Source organism: Schistocerca nitens, chromosome 10 (assembly GCF_023898315.1).
Source record: "Schistocerca nitens isolate TAMUIC-IGC-003100 chromosome 10, iqSchNite1.1, whole genome shotgun sequence".
Lineage (NCBI taxonomy): Eukaryota > Metazoa > Arthropoda > Insecta > Orthoptera > Acrididae > Schistocerca > Schistocerca nitens.
The window spans coordinates 12,209,885-12,233,769 of NC_064623.1; the positions used below are offsets into that span (position 1 = coordinate 12,209,885).

Genomic DNA, 23,885 nt, shown 5'->3' on the forward strand with positions numbered 1-23,885 from the left:
TCGAAGGTGAAATCTTCTAGGTCAGTAGGCTACAGAATTGTATGAATTCCACATGTTTCAGTCAAAATGAAGTAGAGGACTTTCTCTGAAACAAAATGGACCCACCCAATCACCTCGACACTGCAGCGTCTCACAAAGTGACGTGTGATTGCGACAAAGTGTACACAACCAAACTGAAGGGACAGTAAATGAATTTATGAAAGAAGAGGACGAATACAAATGTGTTTAATGCATACTACAAAATCTGCAATATTGGAACATCATAAGGACTGCGACTACAATATAGGTTCCAAGAGTGTACGAATGCTAGCTGATGACGATCTGTGTGTGGGCACAGTGAACGGCCAGGTTATCAGCGCCCTTGCACAATGATATGAGGGCTATCCAGAAGTTTTTAAATAAAAAAATTAATAATATGGAAAAATGCAATTTTATTATCTACACTTTAAGGGGATTTAGAAAAAAAAATCTAAAATTTCCGTTTTTTATCTCATCTTAAAATTTGCCATGTATCACTTATAAACTCACATGGGAAGTATTTTATTTTATTTTTCTAAATATAATCTACACCGGTTGAAAATGTTAAAATTGTTATGTGCATTACTTCAAGATGTAATAAAATCCATGATTTTTTTTGTGGATTGCTGTGTCTTAAAGGTCATGAGCAGAAGAGTATGGGCACCAGGTTGAGGAAGTTGAAACAAAATTTGAGAGACAAGAAACTGTCTGGTGGAAAACCATAAGAGGCAGGCTGACAGACAAAATGATTGACGAACTACAGCAGTATTATGGGATGACCATTAGAAATATTACTGAGGATTTGTTGAAAATGAAGCAGGCAGTATGCACTACCTTCTGCCACAGACTGTCAACTGATGAAAAACCAGTACACCACCTTTGCCCTCTTGGACCTGATTCATGATGCAATTACCACAATGCCCAGTACTCAAACAGTTCATACAGCCACTAACAGTCCATCCCAGCAGCAGTCATGGATATCATAAAACCTATTTACAGATACCTTGCAAATCCTGAATTACTGAAAACGTGTCTGCACGGTCAGACTCAAAATCCCAATGAGTCCTTCAATAATCTTATACGGACTCGCTTACCAAAAAATGTTTTTGTTGGAATGAAGACACTAAAGTGGGGGGATCAGTGATGCTGTTATTGCTTTTAATGATGGCAACATTGGTAGGGTGAAAGTGCTACAACATATGGGAATTAATCCTGGAGCAAACTGCATCAGAGAACTTTAATGGATGGACAAGGTTCACATTGATAAAGCAGAGTATGCAGCACAGTTGGTCACTAAGGAGACCAGAAAGAAGAAAAGAAGAAAGAACTTGGAAAAAGAGGATGATATACAGTTTGGTGCAGGGTGCTTCTGAGTGACTAAAAGTAAAAAATTAAGCATATATTAAATGAGTTACAGTCTTTTGAAACTTTAGAAGCTGTTCCTGAAAACTTACATTTTCTGTTGCATTTTTCCCTAAATCTCAGAAACCACTTCCAGTAGAGTATTCAAGTTTTCAGGGAGTAATAACATACATATCCTGAGTCTACTGAACTAAAAGAAGAACAGAAGTAATGTATAAATAAAATTATTTAGGATAACGTACACAAAAGTACACAAAATTTTAACTGTGTAATGAAAACACTGTATTTCCGAAAGCAGTGGCTGAAATGCAGTTCTTGTACTTCAGTAGACTCAGAACATACAGTTTAATGTCCCGTAAAAGTTTCATGTCAATGGCTACAGCGGTTCCTGAAATACAGGGAAGCCAAGTCACTAAGATTAACATTGTCTGAATAGGATGTTCCAACTCTCCTTAAAGGTGCACTCTTCAGATGTTCTACAAAATCGCCATTCAAATTCAAGAAGTTTTAATCATACCATGGTGCAAGTTTTTCAATATTGTCTCTGCTGAAATCTACCACCTGTGATTGCAATTACTGCTTTATACCGTCTTGCAGTTCAGCATCAGTATCAAAGCGTCATGTAGCAAGCAGTGTCTTCATTTCTGGGAAGAGGTGTTAGTTGCTTGGCAGCAAATCTGGGCTGTATGGTGGATCATCAAATACCTCCCATCCAAAACGCTGTAGGAGCTCTCCTGTACAATCAGTCGAGTGTGGATGGGTGTTGTCATGAAAATTTGCACAAGTTTTGCCAGATGCTTGTTTTGTATTGTCCGCCTTAACTTTGCCAGTGGTTGATAACTAGCATGCAGTTTTTTGCCAACAAAAACCTAATCGCAGAATGCACCTCAGAAATGGCAGTATTTTCTACTGCACAGCACATTTCAACACATCACAGAAAAATAAGTAGCAGAGACACAGATTGGATGTGTACTGAGTGTAAGACCATTACGGCACCGAGATGGTGGCTGTAGCCCCGTCCACCATCGCAGCTGACCAAAACGTATGTTACTTTCTGGACAGCCCTCGTACACAGAACTGCATGGTGAAAATCTATTAGACAAAAAAATAAATCTGGAAACCTTGTTGCAACTGAAAGGCAACCATGACAAGATGAGCAACAGAAAAGCCCTAATGAAATTCCTACAGAACACAGCTTAATAGCCAGATAAAATCAGGAATAAGATACCAGTACAAACACATTTTAAAAGGGGCCAGATGGCTGCATGACTACTTGGAAATTATGGATGACCAAGCCACTCTGTGACACATGCAAATCTCACACCCACTATTTTGGGAAGAAGAGTGGACATCACACAAAATCTTAAAATTCGCACCACACTCACCTTATCAGTTAATCCTATGGGAGACCCAGATCACCTGTCAGGTCATCATATAAAACACTAAACTAAGCTAAACTAAACAAAACTCTGCCAGAACGGGCCATGGAGGCCCAACAGTACCGACCGGCTGCCGTGTCATCCTCAGCCCACAGGCACCACTGGATGCGGATACGGAGAGGCATGTGGTCAGCACACCGCTCTCCCAGCTGGATGTCAGTTTACGAGACTGAAGCCGCTACTTCTCAATCAAGTCACTCCTCAGTTTGCCTCACAAGGGCTGAGTGCAGCCCACTTGCCAACAGTGCTCAGCAGGCCGGATGGTCACCCATGCAAGTGCTAGCCCTGCCCGACAGCCCTTAACTTCGGTGATCTGACGGTAACCGGTGTTACCATTGCGGCAAGGCCATTAGCATCATATAAAACACAGTCAATTAAAATATGTCTTACTGACAGCTGTGTCACACATCTGTGGCACACTGAGTGCTCCGTGTCATGTAAGAGGAAGCCCTGTGTCAACAGGAAATAAGGGCGACTTCTTCAGCTCATTGTGAGTGGAAGGAGGTAAGCCACAGTCGCACTGCAGATTTTGCAGAACATAATTTATTATTCCTCAGTTCCAGCCACAGAGCCTCCCACCAACACATTGTCTTCTTGGGCACAAATGAAGTGACAGCCTCTACGGGGACTGAACAGCAAGTGGAAGGGAACAAGTCTCCTCAGCAGCTGCATCAAAATATTCATTTCCCTGCATCCATGTGTGTCCTAGAATCCAGCAGAGAATTATTTCCTTGTACTGCCTGTGCAAGAGAAGGGGGGCATCTTGCACCATCCGATCTGCTGGACACATATGACCAACAGCAAGGAGGGCACTTTGAGAGTCTGAGAAGATGAGGAATTTCTCGTCATGATGCCATCTCATCTGCTCCACTGCCCTCAGGATAGCAAACAGTTCTGTGCAATACACTGAAAACTGCTCTGGGAGCCCTACCCTGGGGACAGTGTTGGGGAACAAGACAGAGCAATCGATAAAACCTCCCTGCTTAGACCCACCAATGTGAACAGTAATAAAATGTGGGTGGCAATGTAAAATATCATTATATTTAATTTTGAAAATACAGTTTGTGGTATAATACTTCCTGTAAGCAGTTAGTTCCAAAAGTAATCTGAGCCTCATTAGTAGCCAGGGAATGCCCTACTCCACCCCTGGCTTTGGACATTAATCCCCCTCACCTGTAATAATTCAAGGCTCTCTCTCTCTCACATGAATCCCAAACAACCTCACGGACCAACTGTTCTAGTGATGACAAGTAGGAACAGATAAAGCCCTATATGCTCTGAGTACCACGAGAAGAAAACATCAAATAGACAGCGAAGGCTCACGGGCCTCTGCACACATGCTAGCAACAGGACTCTAGCAATAGGCTCCTGCTGACAGCCTAATACCCTCCTGGTGAATTGCATCCAGTGTTTTGAGGTATGAAGGCCTTGCTGATCCATAAACCTGACATCTGTATTCAAGCTGGGATCACACAAAGACCTTATAAAGTTGGAGCAGACACACCCTGTTGCCTCTCCAAGACCTATGACTGATGCATTGAAGGACGTTTAAGGCTTTGAGAGATCTCAGTTTCAGTTCTTTCAGCTGTGGTAGTCATGTGAAGCTTCTCATCAAAAGTGAGGCCCAGATATTTCACATTTTTCTCAAAACTGAGGACTGAATCCTCCACTTTCAAAATGAGTGAATTAAAAAGAGTGGGAGCAATTAAAATCAACACAAACCGTTTTTTCCGAGGAGAATTTAAAATCTGTGGTGTAAGACCACTTCTCCAACCATCTGATCATCAATGGCAGTTGCCAAGGAGCTATTGCAAGGTTGGTGAACGCACACAAGATGGAGAAGTCATCCACAAACAAGGAACACAGTACAGGGCACCACACTGAGGACGTAATACTGTTTATTGCAATGGCAAGTGCTGTGATACTTAAAACAATGCCTTGAGGAACACTATTCTGGTTAAAACAGCCAAGACACGAAATTTCCAACCCTGTATCCAAAATACCTGTCAGAGATGTAGGACCACATGAACACGAGTTGATGTCCACAGAATCCCCACTGACAGTGCTGCAATGAAATATTATCCTTCCATGTAGTATCACAGGCCTTTTCCAAATTGAAGAAGACACTGATAACGCATGGATTATGGAGGAGAGCTTGTTGAATTGCTGCTTTGGGCAGGGTCAGAAGTATGGAGTTATACCTCTTGAACCTAAACTAGGAGTGACTTAGTAAGGACCTGGTTTTGAGAACCCACACAGGGCACCAGCTGAATGTATGAACCAGTGTCTTTTTTTATACAACTTGACAGGCTAATGTTAACAATAACTATTTGGGTTTGTCTGACCTTCCCAGGTTTTAATTTTGGGATTAAAATAAGATTCTTTCCACGAGTTGGGAAAGTCTCCGATCGTCCAAATTTCGTCGAAGAGACGAAGCCTTCGACTGCGGTCCAACTGTTGCACTACACTGTACCTTATCTAGGTTGTGTCCAGGTGTAGTATCACGAGCTACCGACAATTCAGAATCCAATTCCCACAGAGAGAAAGGCTGGTTGTATTCCTCCCTGTTGGTGAAATGGAAATGGAAATCATCTTTCTCCTATGTCTCCTGAGAGTGACAAAGCTGGATCCTAGCTAGAATCAGTTGTAACGGACTTATACGATTCAGCCATTGTCTGAGCAATGTCTCTCAGCAGTCTTAGGAAAGACCCCTGCTCTCATGCAGCTGCTACTGGAGGTTGTAAGATACGCCCCGAGATCCTCCTGGTGGCTTCGTATACTTTACTTGTGGATTTGGACCTACTGTCGCCGAGACCTCTGCTCGCTTTCCCAAATTATTCTTCTCATACGTATTCCCACTGACTGTGGGATGGACGCGCCAGCGGCATGGTGAATCACGGCTGCAATGTGACCCACTCATCCTGGACACTACCGGACAGCTCGAAAACAGTGAACTGCCTGTAATGCATCCAGTTAGCCTGTCTGGGCAACCATCTCAGCAGCTTCCTTTCAGGATCTATTCCGTCGGGCAAACTGATCCAGATAGGATAGTAGTCGTTACCACGACAGTAATTCCAGAATGAAATTTTCACTCTGCAGTAGAGTGTGCGCCGATACGAAATTTCCTAGCAGATTAAAACTGCGTGCCAGACCACGACTCGAACTCGGGACTGTTGCCTTTCGCAGGCAAGTGCTCTACCATCTGAGCTACCCGAGCGTGACTTACACCCCATCCTCACAGCTCTACTTCCGCCAGTACCTCATCTCCAACATTCCAAACTTCACAGATCTCCTGCAAATCTTGCAGAACTAGCGTTCCTGGAAGAAAAGATACTGCAGAGACACGGCTTTGCCACAGCCCGGTAGAGCACTCGCCCGTGAAAGGCAACAGTCCCAAATTTGAGTCTCGGTCCGGCACACAGTTTTAATCTGCCAGGAAGTTTCGTGAAGGTAATTGCCCATTCCCCACTGAGCAAAGTCTGCAAGGGCAAGCGTGCAGAAGGAGAGGTCTACGGCCATAGACGAACCTGTAGTAGTGCTAAAATGTTTAGCTTGACCCACGTTCATCATTATCATATCCATACTACATGTCAGATCCTCAAGTATCTGACCCTGATGTTAGAACCACATAGAACACTGTGTGCACTGAAGTCCCTTAAAAGTAGAAAGGGACAGTGCAGTTTATCTAGATGTACAAGGACCTCACTGTCAAGGGCTCACGAGAGCAACATTGGCCATTATGCAAAACACAACTGCTTGTAGCATTATAGCAGCACAGGTGAGGAGTGGAAAGTGTCCTCGATAAATACCGTTACCCTCCTTCGCTCTTCCACTGGCAAGTTCGCGTTTTCTGCAGAGGTATAGCCTCCAACTACAGGCACATCAGTACAATTAAAATGAGTCTCCTGGAGACCGAGGCAAAAAGGTCTGTCCCATTCTGTACAGATGAGACCTGTATCCTTTCATATTCCAATGGAGTATGGGAGCCATTTCAGGGGTGTGGTTTTGATTTACCAGTATACTTGTACTGGTGTGGTGAGGCACTTGTAGAGTGACTGGGAGTGAAGGGACTACCTAGGGCTGGTGACGAGGCATCAAAATCCACAACGTATTCATTATCAATAAGGTGAGCCAGAATGACACCTGAAGGCGCCCGTAAGCTGACGCCGTGTCCCTCCTCCTTTTCCCTTCACAGATGAGGGGGGAAACGGGTTATCCAGGCACTCTGCTTCGAGTAATGTGGACACTGAGAGGCACTCAGCTTTTGGAGTGCCTTCTCAGTGCTCACTGTTAAAATAATACTGGCCTCCTCTGTCACAGCTGCGTGGATCCCTATATCTTTACTACCTTGCTTCGGCACATACAAGTGCGAGTACAGGTAACGGTGGTGATAGTGGTACACTGGATGCCATTTGTGTTGAAGTGTGAACTTTGGGAGCAGGTTTCTGCGTTACGTAAGCACAAGTAGTGGCAAAGACGGGATTTCGTCGCCTTTTATTACTTTTTGGCTTCCGTCTAGGGGCTCCGCTTGGTCACTTATTTCCTAGGTTTTGCATTCTTCAGCAAAAACAGAGCAGCCTCAGCGCCAGACTAGGTGACTCCCAGAGCAGTTAATGTAGACTTTTGGAGATGGGCAGTCACTTTCAGTTTCATAGACTGCCTGTCCACATTTCCCATAGGTCACTTCACCACAACTCGTCACTGTATGGCCATAACGCCAGCATTGGTAGCATTGCATAGGGTTAGTTACATAAGACCTAACTTTAAGTCAGAGGAACCCTGCCACGATGTGTTCAGGTAGATTTGGAGAATTGTAGGTCACATCCACTATACCCTATGATGCCAATTTTTGTTCAGGCTCTAATATATCTATGGCCATGAAATGACCGCATGTGACCCACTGTTGCTCGAGCTGAGAGAGGTGTGCTTCTCAACAACAATATCATAGTCACCTAATTTGTGTGACTTCTTAACAAGTTCCACCTGCTCTGACCATTTAGTCTCGACAAAAAATGTAACTATTACATAACTGTTTAATAGACTTCAAAAGTTCCAGCAAGCCCTTCTAAACATTTACGTATATAGAAAGGGGACATTTTCTCAAACATCTCCCCCATGCTCTTCTTCACCACGGACACACTGTGACTTATGACTCCTTGAACCCCGTTACTAAGTACAGTTTGATTATCAGGGGGACTAGCCTCCCTCATTTGTTTTGATGACTGGGTACGAGTACTCCCAGACGAGAAAATCCATCTCACTGGGAGGAGGAGGAGGAGGAGGATATTTGAAGGGTTCCATCTCAGTTCCACGAGCATCTAGCGAAATACAAGTAAACCTCAACAGAGCCCTGCATGCCTAGCTAAGCATTATACAACTGAGGTACAGAAGGTTCTCCACCAATGACTGTTCCACCTAAACAGCCATGCATCTCATCACACACTGAAACTGAGGCTTTCATTTTATAGAGGTTTACACCATCCTTATGATCGAGGCTGTCACGCCAAGATCCCCATTCCCTGTGACACACAATGGTCCACCACTACACCGTACAGTGGTCGCTGAAGCTTGCCCAGAGCTTACAGAGGACTGGTGGCACTTTCCAGTTCCCAGTGCTGCCAAGCCCATAGCCAAAATAGCCAACATATTTCAGCTACGAGGCCCTCCACCGTCGACACGGAAAATATCCTGCCACAGTGCGTGAAGAATACAAACGACTATAGGGGAGCCCCTCTTCCACGGCATGACAATAATACTTCAGTAAACATCCCCTCACATCTCTCTCATTACCTGTTATCGGTACCTACACAATGCTACTAGCTTAACAGCACCAGCCGGAAAAATTTCACTCGATGAACCTTATTCATCATAACTATCATGGGAAAATTCCCTTTTAGAAGTGAATGCAATACTGGTGTTAGACAGCACTAAGCTAAAACGGGACAACAGAAGATCCTAAAGAATATCCCAGCAAAAGTGGTCAAAATGTCGACCACGTAACAACAGATTGAAGAGGTACATGATGCAGCCTAACAATCTAGCAGATTTTTCCTACAGTGATGACAGCCTGCAGACTTTTGCTCACATACTCTTCTTTCTCCTCAGGAGGAAAGCACTCCAGCTCAATAGGCTGTAAGAGACGTGTGTGTGTGTTCTAACACCCCTCAAAGCCATTCATCTGTGTAGAGTTGATATTTGACAGTCAATGGATCTAAAAAAACTACATAAGCCCGATTCCCAACAGCTTAGCTAAGAATTTTGACTTACAGATTCAGAAGAAACTTGGGAAAAAGTTAAACATTTGCCTGAGACAATGTATATTAAAACATGCAGCATGTACAGTATCATATTTCTGAGATTATTAGTTGGTCGGTTTTTTCTATTCTTTCCTTATTGGAGTGATAACACAAACTGGAAATATATGACCCTTTAGATGCTGCACATGTTAAAATATACTGTTGTTGTTGTTGTTGTTGTCGTCTTCAGTCCTGAGACTGGTTTGATGCAGCTCTCCATGCTACTCTATCCTGTGCAAGCTTCTTCATCTCCCAGTACCTACTGCAACCTACATCCTTCTGAATCTGCTTAGTGTATTCATCTCTTGGTCTCCCTCTACGATTTTTACCCTCCACGCTGCCCTCCAATGCTAAATTTGTGATCCCTTGATGCCTCAAAACATGTCCTACCAACCGATCCCTTCTTCTAGTCAAGTTGTGCCACAAACGTCTCTTCTCCCCAATCCTATTCAATACCTCCTCATTAGTTATGTGATCTACCCACCTTATCTTCAGCATTCTTCTGTAGCACCACATTTCGAAAGCTTCTATTCTCTTCTTGTCCAAACTGGTTATCGTACATGTTTCACTTCCATACATGGCTACACTCCATACAAAATATACTGTTCTATCAAAATGTTCGTTTCATAAATAACTGCTGTGAATCTGCTGGTCATAACTGCCCCTCATACAGGACTGTCTCTTCAGTGATTTATGCCACTGTAGCCTTCAGACCTGTTAAACTTTCAAACATCGATTCTACACAAATTAAGAGATTTACATATAAATGACCTCAACAGGTCACGGAACAGACATACCTCCATATTTCAAAATCATTTTTGTTCGGTTTTAACCCATCAGTACATAGGTTCATAACTTTACATTTTGCACAATGACACATTTCAATCTCAATCTCAAACATTAGCAGCAAACAAAATCACAGGAACTGAAGAAGACATACCAGGACGACTTCTGTACCTCATGTACTTAGCTGACTCAGCTCTATGCAGAACACTGTTTTCTAGAAAAGATGTTCAACTGTGAGGGACTTGGGAAGGGTGATGGACAACAATTTTCTCCGACCCATTTCTTTTCAGCTAGGAGTTGGAGGAATTGTGTCACTGTGATGATTCCACTAGCAATTAACATTACCTTGTTTTAGTGAGCACAGGGCACGTGAGTGTAGGGTCAGTCGACATCTTGAGCGAATACAGCGTCGCAAGTTGGCACAGCTGGTCACGCTCCTGCTGTTTCATGGGATGGAGCCTGAAACAGAGGACACATACCATCAAGCAGCAAATCTCGTGTCCAAAAAGACTGGAAACTAGCTAGCGGAAAAAGACGGAGATGTGAAAATTAATATTACTCTGCTACATAATATTGTTCATAAGGATGACTATGTCTTTGACTGTGGTAATTTAAATGAATAGATGCATGTATAAATTCTGGCTCCCGTTAGAAAATAACTTAGTTGAAATTTTGCACTGTGAAATTTTGTGCCTTGCAGATACATCTTTTAACAGCCCTGTCTGCCACACCAAGTCAATACAAAAATCCTTTACCAGTTCTTAATAGCAAAAAATGTTAAAAGTTCTATAGAAAGTGGTGGCCACTGAAACTTGCCTCAAATACAGGTAGGAATTTAACGATGTTCGTATGAGAACAGCAGCATCAGCAATTTAACTCGCAATAATCATTTTATTATTCCGAGCCGTAAAATGGTGCCTTTTTCCCACGCGAGCACAATATAGAGCAGAAGTGAATCTTTCCTTGTTTCTTTAATTTTTTAAGATAAATATTTTACAGTTTAAAATATATGAGGTTGCTACCCACATAAAACTTCACAAAGCTACATAGCTGATTGTTGTTGCTGTCTGAAATTCCTAAGACTGGTTTAATTCATCTCTCCACACTGCTCTATCTTGTGCAAGTCTCTTCATCTCTTGAGTAACTACTGCAATCGACGTCCTTTTGTACCTGCTTATGGTATTAATCTTGTGGTCTTCCTCTTCAGTTTTTATCCAATACACTTCCCCCCAATACCACACTGGTGATCCCTTGATGTCTCCGAGTGTATCCCATCAACTGATTTCTTCTTTTATTCAAGTATGCCACAAATTTCCGTTCTTCTCAGTTCTCGTCATTAGTTACATGAACTACGCACCTAATCTTCAGCACTCTTCTGTAGTATCACACTTCAAAAGCTTCTAGTCCCTTCTTGTCCAAACTGACAATCGTGTGTTTCACTTCCGTCCAAGGCTAAACTTAAGACAAATGCCTTCTGAAAAGACTTCCTAATACTTAAATATATATTTGATGTCTTCTTCAGAAACACATTTCTTGCCACTGTCACTCTACATTTAAAATCCTCTCTTTTGTCCCTCTTTTCCTAATCTAATTCCAACAGCATCACCTGTTTTAATTCAACAGTTTTTCTCTCTAAACTTTAATTACCTTTCGAAATTTCTCCTTGCATTCCTTCACAACTTGTTCAATATTCCGATTGAAGACTCTGTTTTAAATCACTGCTTCCCTCTCACACCCCTCAAACTCTTGTAACTGCTGTCTGATTTCTATAAACGTTGAAAATAGCCTTTTCCTCCTTGTATTTTATCCCCACTACCTTCAAAAACTAAAAGAATGTATTCTAGTCAACACTGTCAAAAGCTTTCGCCAAATCAAAAAATGTGATAAACACAGATTTGTGTTCCCTTAACATATCTCCAAAGATAAGCTGTAGGATCAGTAGTCCCTTGCGTGTTCCAGCATTTCTCCAGATGCCAAATTGATCTTCCCTGGTTTGCTTCTACCAGATTCTTCCATTCTTCTGTAAATAATTTGTGTCAGTATTTTCCAGCAATGAATACGTACACTGGCAGTTCAGGAATATTTAAATTTGTCAGCATCGGCTTTCTTTGGAAGTGGAATCATAACATTCTTCTTGAAGTCTGAGGGTATTTTTCCTTGCATTTATCTTGTACACCAGGTGGAACAGATCTGTTATCCAGGGGCTCTCAAAGTGCTCTCTCAAATTCTTCTCGTAGGATCCTATCACCCATCTCATCTTCCCTTTCTATTGAGTAAAACAGAAAAATTAGTGTACAAAGACATGCCATCATTTAACTAAGTTTCAAGTGCTCTTACATGCTGATGTTAATGCAAACAATGTTATGTAAACACCAAGAATATTACAGGTATAGTAGGTTAGTGTGATGGATGGAGGCATTTCTTACCAGTGTGCCAGCAGAAAACACTAGCACAGCTGAACAGATAGGCTACATCTTTCTAGATTTCTGAAAGGCATTGGACACTGCACCACACTGTCAACTACTGACCAAAATACAATTGTACAGAGTATCTTTGCAGATACGACTTCACTTGAAAAATGTTTGATACACAGAAACCTGTATTTTTTTACTGGGCAGTGAATGTTCCACAGAAGTAAAAGTGTCATTGGCTTTGCAACAGAAGGCATAATAAATCTGTAATGCTCTCAATATACACAAACAATTTATCAGCTAGGATCAGCTATACTGTACAACTGTTTGCTGAGGATGTAGGTGTGTACAGGTTGTATCACCAGACATGTGGTGTAGTGAATGGTAGCTCTCCCTAAATGTGAAAAAAAAAATAGGTATGTCACAGAGAGGGAGAGAGATTTGTGCAGTACTGATTATACAATTAGTGGTGAACATTTTAAGCATGTTATAGATTATTTATATTTAGGGTCAATACAAAATACGATGATCGTGTGAAACCCATGTTAGGGAAGGCAAATGGAGGTGCAGTTCATCTGTAAAGCAAATAACTTACAAGATGCTAGAATTCTGTTATGATATTCGGAGTCCTTATTGAAGAGGCACAATGACAAATTTAATGACTGCAGTGACACACTGCTAGGACCTTAAGTTGGTATAGCCCACACGAAAATGCAACAGAAATGCTCTGAGAAGTGAAATGTCAACGCTCAGAACCAAACCGACTTAATTCTCGCAATACCATGTTGGGTAAATTTAGGGAAACTGCGTTTGAAGATGACTCCGTGATCGTTACGACACTGGTGTCGTGTATCATGTGTTGTGTTCGTGGAAGTAAGGTAAGGGAGATTATGGCACATGCATACAGAGGCTTGAAGACAGTCATTTTCCTCACTCGATCAGTGGGTAAATGCAATAAAAAAACAAAATCGACGATACTGGTATGATGTTCCCTCCACTGTGCACTGTATGGTGGCTTGCAGATTATTTACGTGGATGGAAAACAGCACTAGAAGTATAGAAAATATAAATAGGATCCTTCAGTCAGGTGTTGTGATTTTACTATGTCACTATGTCATATTATGTGTTTTTTCTGTGTTTCTCAAGCTACTTTATGTTGTCACACTGGTGAAATGTGCCTCCATCTTCACCAATAAACTATTTATTATTATAATATTCTTTCTAGGTGCTCTATATAAAGCCATATTTGTTAACACCAGATGCAAGAAACCACATAAAGTAATGTATACACCTTTTAAGAAAAGGAGTAGGATGCAAAATGGCACAATACAGAATACTGTTTTGTGACTCTAGATGATATTTAGACATATACTCATTCGGATTACTTTATGCTGGGTGAATAAAATGTTAATACAGTAATTAGTTCTTTATACAAAAATTTTTATTGCTATTAATTTGATTTAGTGTAAATACTGAACTACATAGATAAGCTGGATACAATTCAGTGTCATATCAAGTCACAATTATCATTCGTGTAATACAACATAACTGCAGTATGAGTGTGCAGTTATCCGTGCAAGGCAATGCTTCGGGATGGGTTAGCGAGTAAGACTATTTGTAGATGGCTAAGAAAGATCATTGTCCTCTGCTGCCTTACGACACAAATAAATTTTATTTATTTTCTATTTGCAGAACTAGGAAAAGTTGTACCCATGTAAAGATCATCAGTTGACATCCCCTCACTCTCTTGCTTCTGTTACTTTATTTAGTTATCACACAATGGACCATTGTTCATCCACTGGCTACCCCTTATAGCACCTGCACACACAAAATATTTCCTAAGTTTTCCTCTGTTGTTACCTCTCTATGTATAGGTGTCACCACGGAATGTTTGTGAGTATTTTAAAATTTTCCCACTTGTAAGCTCTCTTATTTATTCATCTATGCTATCCTCTACCTCACCTACTATTCTATAATTTTTAATTATAATTCATCAGGTTATCTGGGACAGTGTAAGATAAAGTTACCTATGGAACAAGTCAACACATAGCTCACAGGAAGTTGGTAGCTTACCTGAGGAACACCAGTACTGAATAAAAAGCATGTGCCACAAGTAAACCTGTGATGTAGAATCTGGAAATTTAGTGTTCATCATTTAAATTTTTCAGCTCAGAAGTCCAGTGCAAATGAAACCTAAAGAACAGTGCACATCTTTCTGTACAATCGTTAAAGAAGTATAATTGTAATACATTCCTGAATGTAATACTTGAAGAGAGCTTTTCAACTCTTACGTACTACAGATTTAAAATGTTCAATTTCACTGGTTATTTAACCACTTTCTAACAATAAATTTGAATTCTGCACGATTTCTGTGTCTGAAACTGTATTAGTCGACCACAATATTATTGCACCTGGGAAGGAGGTTGCTTTGGTCTGCTTATCACGAGTTTTCTTCATATTTCAAGAGGGCACACTGCTGAACCATTTGATAGTATACGCACAAGTGTCCTGCAAGCATTTACTGTGTGATATGTTTCCCTAAATCACCATTGTATTTGTTTACTGTACCATACAGCATGTTTCCAATAAAGGCCATGGGAGGCCAAGTGCAATAATATTGTGGTCGCGTAAGGTGTATTGTGTTTATTTGCATTTAAGTGGGAATCTGATTTCTGTAAGACATGAGCTAATGTTATCTACTACTTATACACTAAATCATTTACATATTTCGAACAATATGACTTGGCCCTATTCTCAAGCTATTTAAAAAAGCATTTCCCAAAATACACATGATTCTGAACTCACTTAAGCTCCATTTGTGCCGGGTCCTGTAGAAATCGGGAGAGCTTCTCATTGGCTGATGTCGAGATACTAAAACCCGGGCGTTCATTTCGTACCCGTCTTCGACCTCCTCTAATTTCTCGGCAGCCATTCTGGAAAAAAACAGGACCATAAGAACATGGTTACGCGAGAAAAGTAAATGATTTACATTGTATTTTCTTATTAAATAAGCAAAATAAAATTGTACCACTGCTAATTGTTCCCTTTTCTGTTACACTTGCAAATGTAGCACGAGAATAAAAACTGCACATATGCTTTCATACATGGTCCAATTTCTCTTATTTCATATTTGTGACCCTTAAACAAGATGTATGTCGGTGGCAGTAGGACCATTCTGAAATCTGCTGTACAAGCTCGTTCCCTAAACTTTCTCAAGAGTTTTTCACAAAAAGAACATCTCAGTCCTTCCAGGAATTCTCATTTGAGTTCACAGAGCATTTCCATAATACTTGTGTGATGAAATCTTAAGCAAATGTCAATTCACTAGTCACAATTGTGAAGTACCGTCTAATGATGATCAACACGATTTGTATGATTTTTACTATTAGGAAGTTAATTTTTTTTTCCACTGGTGCCTTAGGCTACAGCTTTAACATACCTCCACAATATTATGTATCCAGTGTAACAATTCACACGTCTAAATAGGACTTTTGAAACTTAGGGCAAGGGGTCTGAATAAACCTTTGATTTCTGCTACTGATTGGCTGCATTTCACTTCATCCTAACGAAGCCTCTGTGTTGATCAAAGCTACCGGTAAGAAACTTAGCAGCATGCCTTTCAATTGCTTAAATATCTTCTTTAAATACTACCTGGTGGGTATCCCAGACATTCTAGCAGCACTCAAGAATGGATAGCACGAACATTCTGTAAGGAGCCAACTTTTAGATGAGATGCACTTTCCTAGAAAACATTCAATAAACAAAAGTCAACCATTCACCTTCTCTACAAACTGCACTATTTGCTCATTCCAGTTTGTGCCACTTTGCAATGTTACATCTAGATATTTAATTGATGTAACTGTGTCAAACATTACAGGATTTTATTTCATACTCATTTGCATTAACTTATATTTTTCTACATTCAGATCCAGCTGCCATTCATCACACGAAATAGAAACTCTACCAAAGTCATCCTGCATCCTCCAACAGCTACTCACAATGACACTTCTAGTTACACTTTGGCATCAGAAAACAGTAGTAGATCACTGTCCATTCTCTCAGTCTGTTCACGTATGACGGTGTACTGGAAAATAATGCAACCAAATTTTTTATTCTATTCTCAATATGAAACCTCACTGCTGTCTTCATTCACAGTTCACATGATATTGTAGCAGTAAAGAACAAGCTGAGCATTGTATGACACCATTATTTTCTAAATCCATATTTAAATGAAGATAGAAGAAGGAACTTAGAAATTCTGCAAGAAACTGACATTAAGGCAATTGGTCTGTAATTCTGTGGGTCTGTTCTTTTATCATTCTTGCATACGGGAGAAAACTACTTTTTCCAGCTGCTTGGGACTTCCATCATATGAAAGCACAGAGGGAATACATCAATTCCCACTTTGTGTTCAAAGTGGTACATTGGAAGGCAGATAATGGTGTTGTATTTGGGAGGATGGCAGTTAACCTCCATGTCCAGTTGTCCACAGTTAGGTTTTCTGTGATTTTCTTAAACTCATGAAGCAGGTGGTGGTTTTGGTGGTGGTGGTGGTGGTGGTGGTGGTGGTGGTGGGTGGTGAAGATGATGGTTGGTGGTGGTGATACATAAAAATAAAACACACATCTCTAAGATGCCTAGAAATTTACAAAATTTGGAGAAAACTGATTAAAATGCTGTTTTCAAATGAGAAACATGAACTAAACAAAATGTTGGAGTAGCTCAAAGGAATAAATAAGCATTCTGATGAACAACTTAACCTCACAAAAACAAAACCTCAACATTAGTGATAAATATGAACCAATGATAAAATTAGATTGTATCCCTCATAAAAATATACAACAATTCCCTTAACTTGTCCAGATCTTATGAGAGTCTGCAATTACACCTTGGTATGTAACACAAAGTAGCTGGAAAAAGACTCTGGGGCTTTACACGTTCTATGACAGCACAAAGTCCTCTACTACCAGAGAAAAATTTCTCGTACAATTTCTAACCTCACATACAGCCTATACCCAGGCCGCTGAAACATTACACTTGACGTTTGCATATGAAGTTGGCAGCGCAACAGAGTAACAAGTGAAGAACGATAGGCACTAGGCATTCAGTGAGGGGCGCCAGCCAATCACAGCGCAGTGAGCACTGCTGTTACTCACGTGCTGTGACGTCAAAGTTCCCGCATTGCCGGCTTTGTTTAGTGAATGTGTATACGACGTGAATTGTATGTTGTTTACCGCGTGTTTTTGTTGTACTGTGTGCTATATCGTTGTCACTTTTGTTGCATTGTGAGTTTACATACTTGGAAAATGCCACCGAAAAGACTTCGTTCACCTGGTGACAATCCTTTGCGTCGAGGGGTGCCGCTAAACAGCCAGGCACTGGAGTTACTACGCAGAACTCGTGAGTTTTACGAGCAGGAGAAAAACTACGTAAGCATTCATGGACAGCCATCAATTCCTGCCGATAAAGTGGTGGAACGTACGTCGAAAACTCTTGGAATTAGTGCAAGAACCATAGTAAGTAAGGGAGTATTACTACAAAACTTGGAAGATACTGAAGTGAGTCGTAATGATTCCGAGCTGTCTGGATCAAGTAACACATTTTTAACAACCCCGGGAAAGAAGAAAAAGCAGCCTAGTCCTATCACAGATTTAGATTCTTTCCAGACTGATGCAATTCGTAGGCATGTTTATGCTTACTACAGCAGAAAAGAGTATCCGAGTGTAGCTAAGTTATTAGTCTCTTTAACAGAAAGTGAACTCTTCAGGGGTGGTAAAACATCACTAAAAATTGTGCTAAAAAATATGGGTTTCCGTTACAAAACGCTAGACGGACACAAAGTACTGTTAGAGAGGGCACATATTGTTACCGCTCGTAGCATTTTCTTGCACAAAATTGTGGGCAGAGACATTCATTCCATAATTTGGCTAGACGAAACATGGGTTAATGCCGAGGAAGCTGTCAGTAAATGCTGGACGGATAACACACCCAGCAGTAGCGGCCATCAGCCGATGGGAAGAGGAGCTAGATTAATTGTGGTCTATGCAGGCTCCTCCAGTGGTTTTGTCCCTGACGCACTTTTAGTTTTTAGATCAAAAAAGACTGGTGATTACCATGAAGATATGGATCACACACGATTTGTTGAATGGTTCAGGAACCTTTTAAAACAATTTTCTGTCCCTACAACAATTGTAATGGACAATGCTCCATATCATTCGGTGATATAGAACAAAGCTCCAACCACAAATGATCGGAAAGAAGTTATGGTGCAGTGGTTACAGGCTCGAAATATTGCAGCAGATATGAGTATGACATAGGTTCTATTATATTCTCTAGTTAAACAAAATAAGCCTACGACACCTACATCTACATCTACATTTATACTCCGCAAGCCACCCAACGGTGTGTGGCGGAGGGCACTTTACATGCCACTGTCATTACCTCCCTTTCCTGTTCCAGTCGCGTATGGTTCGCGGGAAGAACGACTGTCTGAAAGCCTCCGTGCGCGCTCTAATCTCTCTAATTTTACATTCGTGATCTCCTTGGGAGGTATAAGTAGGGGGAAGCAATATATTCGATACCTCATCCAGAAACGCACCCTCTCGAAACCTGGCGAGCAAGCTACACCGCAATGCAGAGCGCCTCTCTTGCAGAGTCTGCCACTTGGGTTTGCTAAACATCTCCGTAACACTATCACGGTTACCAAATAACCCTGTGACGAAACGCGTCGCTCTTCTTTGGATCCTCTCTATCTCCTCCGTCAACCCGATCTGGTACGGATCCCACACTGATGAGCAATACTCAAGTATAGGTCGAACGAGTGTTTTGTAAGCCACCTCCTTTGTTGATGGACTACACTTTCTAAGGACTCTCCACTTCAAATCGTTCCGCACGCATACTCCCAGATATTTTACGGAAGTAACTGCTACCAGTGTTTGTTCCGCTATCATATAATCATACAATAAAGGATCCTTCTTTCTATGTATTCGCAATACATTACATTTGTCTATGTTAAGGGTCAGTTGCCACTCCCTGCACCAAGTGCCTATCCGCTGCAGATCTTCCTGCATTTCGCTACAATTTTCTAATGCTGCAACTTCTCTGTATTCTACAGCATCATCCGCGAAAAGCCGCATGGAACTTCCGACACTATCTACTAGGTCATTTATATATATTGTGAAAAGCAATGGTCCCATAACACTCCCCTGTGGCACGCCAGAGGTTACTTTAACGTCTGTAGACGTCTCTCCATTGAGAACAACATGCTGTGTTCTGTTTGCTAAAAACTCTTCAATCCAGCCACACAGCTGGTCTGATATTCCGTAGGCTCTTACTTTGTTTATCAGGCGACTACATATGTAGTAGATGAAATTGCCAAGGAGCAGGGTCATACTGTAATAAGGCTGCCACCATATCACTGCCATTTCAACCCTATTGAGTTAATATGGAGTTATGTAAAAATGTATGTAAGGAACAACAACAAGTCCTTTACAATAACAGAGGTGGAAAAGCTGTTGCGTGAAGCTCTTGTGACTGTGGATGCAGCCTCATGGAGGAAAAAAGTAGAGCATGTCGAGAAGCTTATACAAGCAGCACAGACAATAGAAGGCATTATCAGTGGCCATGAACAATTAATGATTTGTCTTGCTGATGACGACGACGAAGATGGTTTTGGCGATGAATCGGACAACGGTGACGATGGCGAGCTGGATGGAATTGCGCCATTATCGCTGTAAATTGGTGAGTGAAAAATTACTAATATTGGTTATTTATTGCAATCTCGGTTATTATTTATTTTGTAAACTACGTACATTATTGATTTTAAAGTACCAGTTGTCAGATGCTTGTTTTTTGTATTTCTTTGCTCCGTTATCGAAAGGATGTGCATTGTTATGCTTTTACGTGCATTATTATATGGTTGTTTACTTCCTGTCATTGTAGTACAACTAAAAACGAGTTTTTATATACACTGTAATTGCTCAATCGCTTGCATTTACAAGACGGGACGGAAAACTGTATCGTCTGCTGTGTGTATAGAGGCTGCTGATGCAACATCACTATTACAGTATAGCCAACCTAACTAGACAAAAAGCGAACTGTCAAGTGCAATGTTTCGCCGGCGCAGGTATAGTGACCTGACTGTCACAAAAACAGGAGGAGATGTGGTACTGGAGATGCGTACTAAACGTAAGCACGAAAGGGAGACTGAGAGCTAAATTTATAAAAAACTGAACAGGCACACACCAGCCTACAGTGAAACACTGAGGAAAACACAAGTCTTAAAGCTGAGCTATGGTGTTCAACAGCTTGTATAGTATATTCTCATCTGCTTGTCACATAGGTTGTTTATATCGCAAGAGGTTGCTTTCCTCAGACCATTTTAACTCACGCAGGATTTTGGAAGTCCATACATCCACAATAAGATCAACTGACTGCACAGATTTTCAAATCTGGCAATGAAGGTGGAAGCAGATAAGCACAACCTTATGAGCCAAATAGACCACAGTCCAGTGCATGCTAGGTTGTTTGTATATGTGGCACACTGCAGCTCTTAAGTGGAAAGCTGCCCAACAGTTATTTTCATTCATTTATTGCTGGACTAGCACTGAATGTACTTGTCCATCACAAGCAGCATCTGTATTACAGAAGATAAAATATTTACAAAGTACATTTGTTTGTAGCACATAGTGTTTAGTATTACTTAATGCGACCCCTTTTGCTTCATATCACTTACTTTGCCTTATATAATGGTTTCATACACAGTTTTGATTAGTATATTAATGTAGATGCAAAGCACATTGCCACTGACAATTACCATACCCAGATTAATATGCTAATTAATAATGTCACTGTCAGTTGTGATGTGCTTTGCATCCACAATAATATGGCGAGTAAAGCTTTTGTATAAACAGAGTATTAAATGAATGTTATTGGCAAACTGTCTTTCGCATGTGCTACGAAAGTAGTATACAAGGTGTTTAAGAATTTGTTACCAACTCTGGGGACAGGTTCCTTTCATTGAAAGTAGAAAAAAATGCCTAGTAAACATGGACTCTAAAATGCATATCTTAAGACTTGTTCAATGGGAGAGATGTGTTTACAGTAGCAAAGATGGAAAAGTGCTCATAGCTCTGAAGGCATGTATTTTAGAGCCCAAGTTTAACTACACATTTTTTCTTGTTTTGATGTAAGGAATCTGTCCCCAAACTTTGTAAAAATATTTTGAAGCATCCTGTGTAAGGAAAATTCAATTATATGAACAAAATAGCAATCACATTAAGTAATACATAATACTATACACTAGAGAGAAATGGATTTTGAAAGACATTTTGGGCCAATAAACGTATATAATCCACAATACCTTCGTAGGTGTTTTATGAGGTAATGAAACACACGATGATGATCAACAAACCAATATTTGATCATTTCACAACCATTCACCACTGCCTATTCTTGGCTCCAGTAAGCCAGGAGTGGTTGGGTACGAGCTTCTTACAGCTCGTTGTATCCAAAAAGTTCTCACCTTATGACAATTACATGTAGTGAGCACAACAAAGTGACACTCCAAAATGTTGAGGGCCTGCACAGCAGGTCTTGGGGAATAGCCTGAGGAGTCATCCAGCGACACAGTACAGCTTCAAAGTTTTAGTGAAAAAACCTGCCGCTAGACATCCCTTCAGCAGCAAATGTCAGTCTGCACATGTACATCTAAATCTACAGTTGCATCTATGTACTTACTCTGCAAACAATTGTGAAATGCTGAACAGAAGGATAGAGAGCAAGCACGAAGTGCCAGACAGCATTCGTGATATAATGCTGTGCCAAATCTATCCACATCTGCTGTGTAGTCTGTCGATGTACAAACTCTTGTTTGCTGCCAAACGGGTGTTCTAGTGGGAGGTGTTTTCCCCTACATGTTCTGTACTGTTGTTGGCTGGTGGTTCCACATACTGTTGTCAAAGTTTGACAGTCCTGTTTTAAATGTGGAAGTGTGTGTGTGTGTGTGTGATCAACCTCAGTACAAATACAACTTAGTACCTGGAAAAACAGCAATAAGAATTAGGATACATTGTGACACTCTGCACAGGAGGAGGATTACACGGCAGACAGACACATTGTACCTGTCTGCTGCTGAGTGCATCCACTGTGTGATCAGTCACAATGTATCCTAATTCTTGTTGCTGTTTTTCCAGGTATTATGCTGTATTTGTACCAAGCTTGGTTGAAACTAATGCATTTTTTTCAAATAACTGCTAGCATACCATATCAGGCGCATACAGAAAACTCACTATGCCCTGTTGAAGGAAGCGAACATGTGCACGGTACGACTCCTTTGCCTCTTCGGACAGATGCTCGAAGCTGCCACACAGGATAGCTTTGAAAGTCGGGTCCTCCTCATCACAGTCGTCATCGTCGGCTCCGCCCACAGCACCGGGAGGACCCTCGTCATCTTCCCACCAGCCGTGGCCGTGCTCGCCTCCGAACCAGTCGCTCTGCTCGTCGTCACCTGCCGAAAAGACTCGTTACGTCTTCAGCTGCACAAATCGGCTACGAGTTAAAAAAGCGAGCGTGTTAAATTAATGTGCTTCTTGTCTCCTCGAGGAGCCAATTTTAAAGCAAATAAGTGGAGCCCTCAGGGATGGTATCGACTTTACGAAATTGTGTGGTGGTGTAGGTTAGAGTCCTGGGTATCACACCCTGCAACCATTCACCTTGGTAGGCCCTAACTTGCAAGTAACTGATGAATAGTAATTTCAGATTTTCTTATGATTCACTAGAGCCTTGAAAGTGCAGTCAGTTTCAAAATGACACTATAGCCTACTAGTCAAGTTACTTCGCTGGTAAGGAGAAGGTTGCGAGGTCAAGTCCCATCAAGCGCTCTTAATTTAACATCAGTATTCAAATAACAAATTATTATTTTTATTCAATTAATTGTTTTAAATGTTTTTTCTACCATTTCTTGTTCTTCAACACCTCTTTTTACTTGTCATATTAACATCCTTATTTGTACTTATTTTTTACTTCCTTTCTTTGTTTTTATCACTTGGAATCTTTACGCATGTGTTTTTAATTATTGTCAGGCATTTATTTTAATTTAGTTTCCTCCTCTTCATCATTTTATAATTTTGTCTGCATTATTGCAATTGTTATTTCTATTACTCATTTTCCTTGAATGTTTTTTATTTATAAAATCTTTTGTTTGAATCTTCATCTGCAACATTTTGTTCATGGTGCAAGAAGAATTTATATTTTAAATGTCTGTATAATGATTACCATCAAAAAACATGTTCATCATAAAACAAAAAAAAAATTTTTTGACACCACTGCACAGCCAATATAAATAGATTTTGACTTTTGTTTTTTAACTGTTAGACCACTATTTTTAAATGTTTAAAATATTACAACAGATACGTAAAAGTAACTAAAAATCACATCGACAAAGATTCCAAACAACAAAGAAGAATGGCAACATAAAGAATATAGATTGCACTTGACGGGATTCGAATCCTCAACATTGGCATATCAGTCAAACAACTTAATCACAAGACTACTGTGCTGTTTTGCAATAGTGT

At 40.7% G+C, this 23,885-nt stretch overlaps 1 protein-coding gene across 1 annotated transcript in view; it reads right to left on the reverse strand.

The window, feature by feature from the left end:
* LOC126210094 (G patch domain-containing protein 2) overlaps nucleotides 1-23,885 on the reverse strand; it is a 192,288-nt gene that overhangs the window by 13,797 nt on the left and 154,606 nt on the right. The window contains exons 8-10 of the mRNA XM_049939226.1: nucleotides 22,602-22,819; nucleotides 15,118-15,245; nucleotides 10,247-10,360 (exon numbers count right to left, since the gene is read on the reverse strand). Of these exons, the coding sequence (XP_049795183.1) occupies nucleotides 10,247-10,360; nucleotides 15,118-15,245; nucleotides 22,602-22,819 (460 nt within the window). The remainder of the gene's footprint in view (nucleotides 1-10,246; nucleotides 10,361-15,117; nucleotides 15,246-22,601; nucleotides 22,820-23,885) is intronic.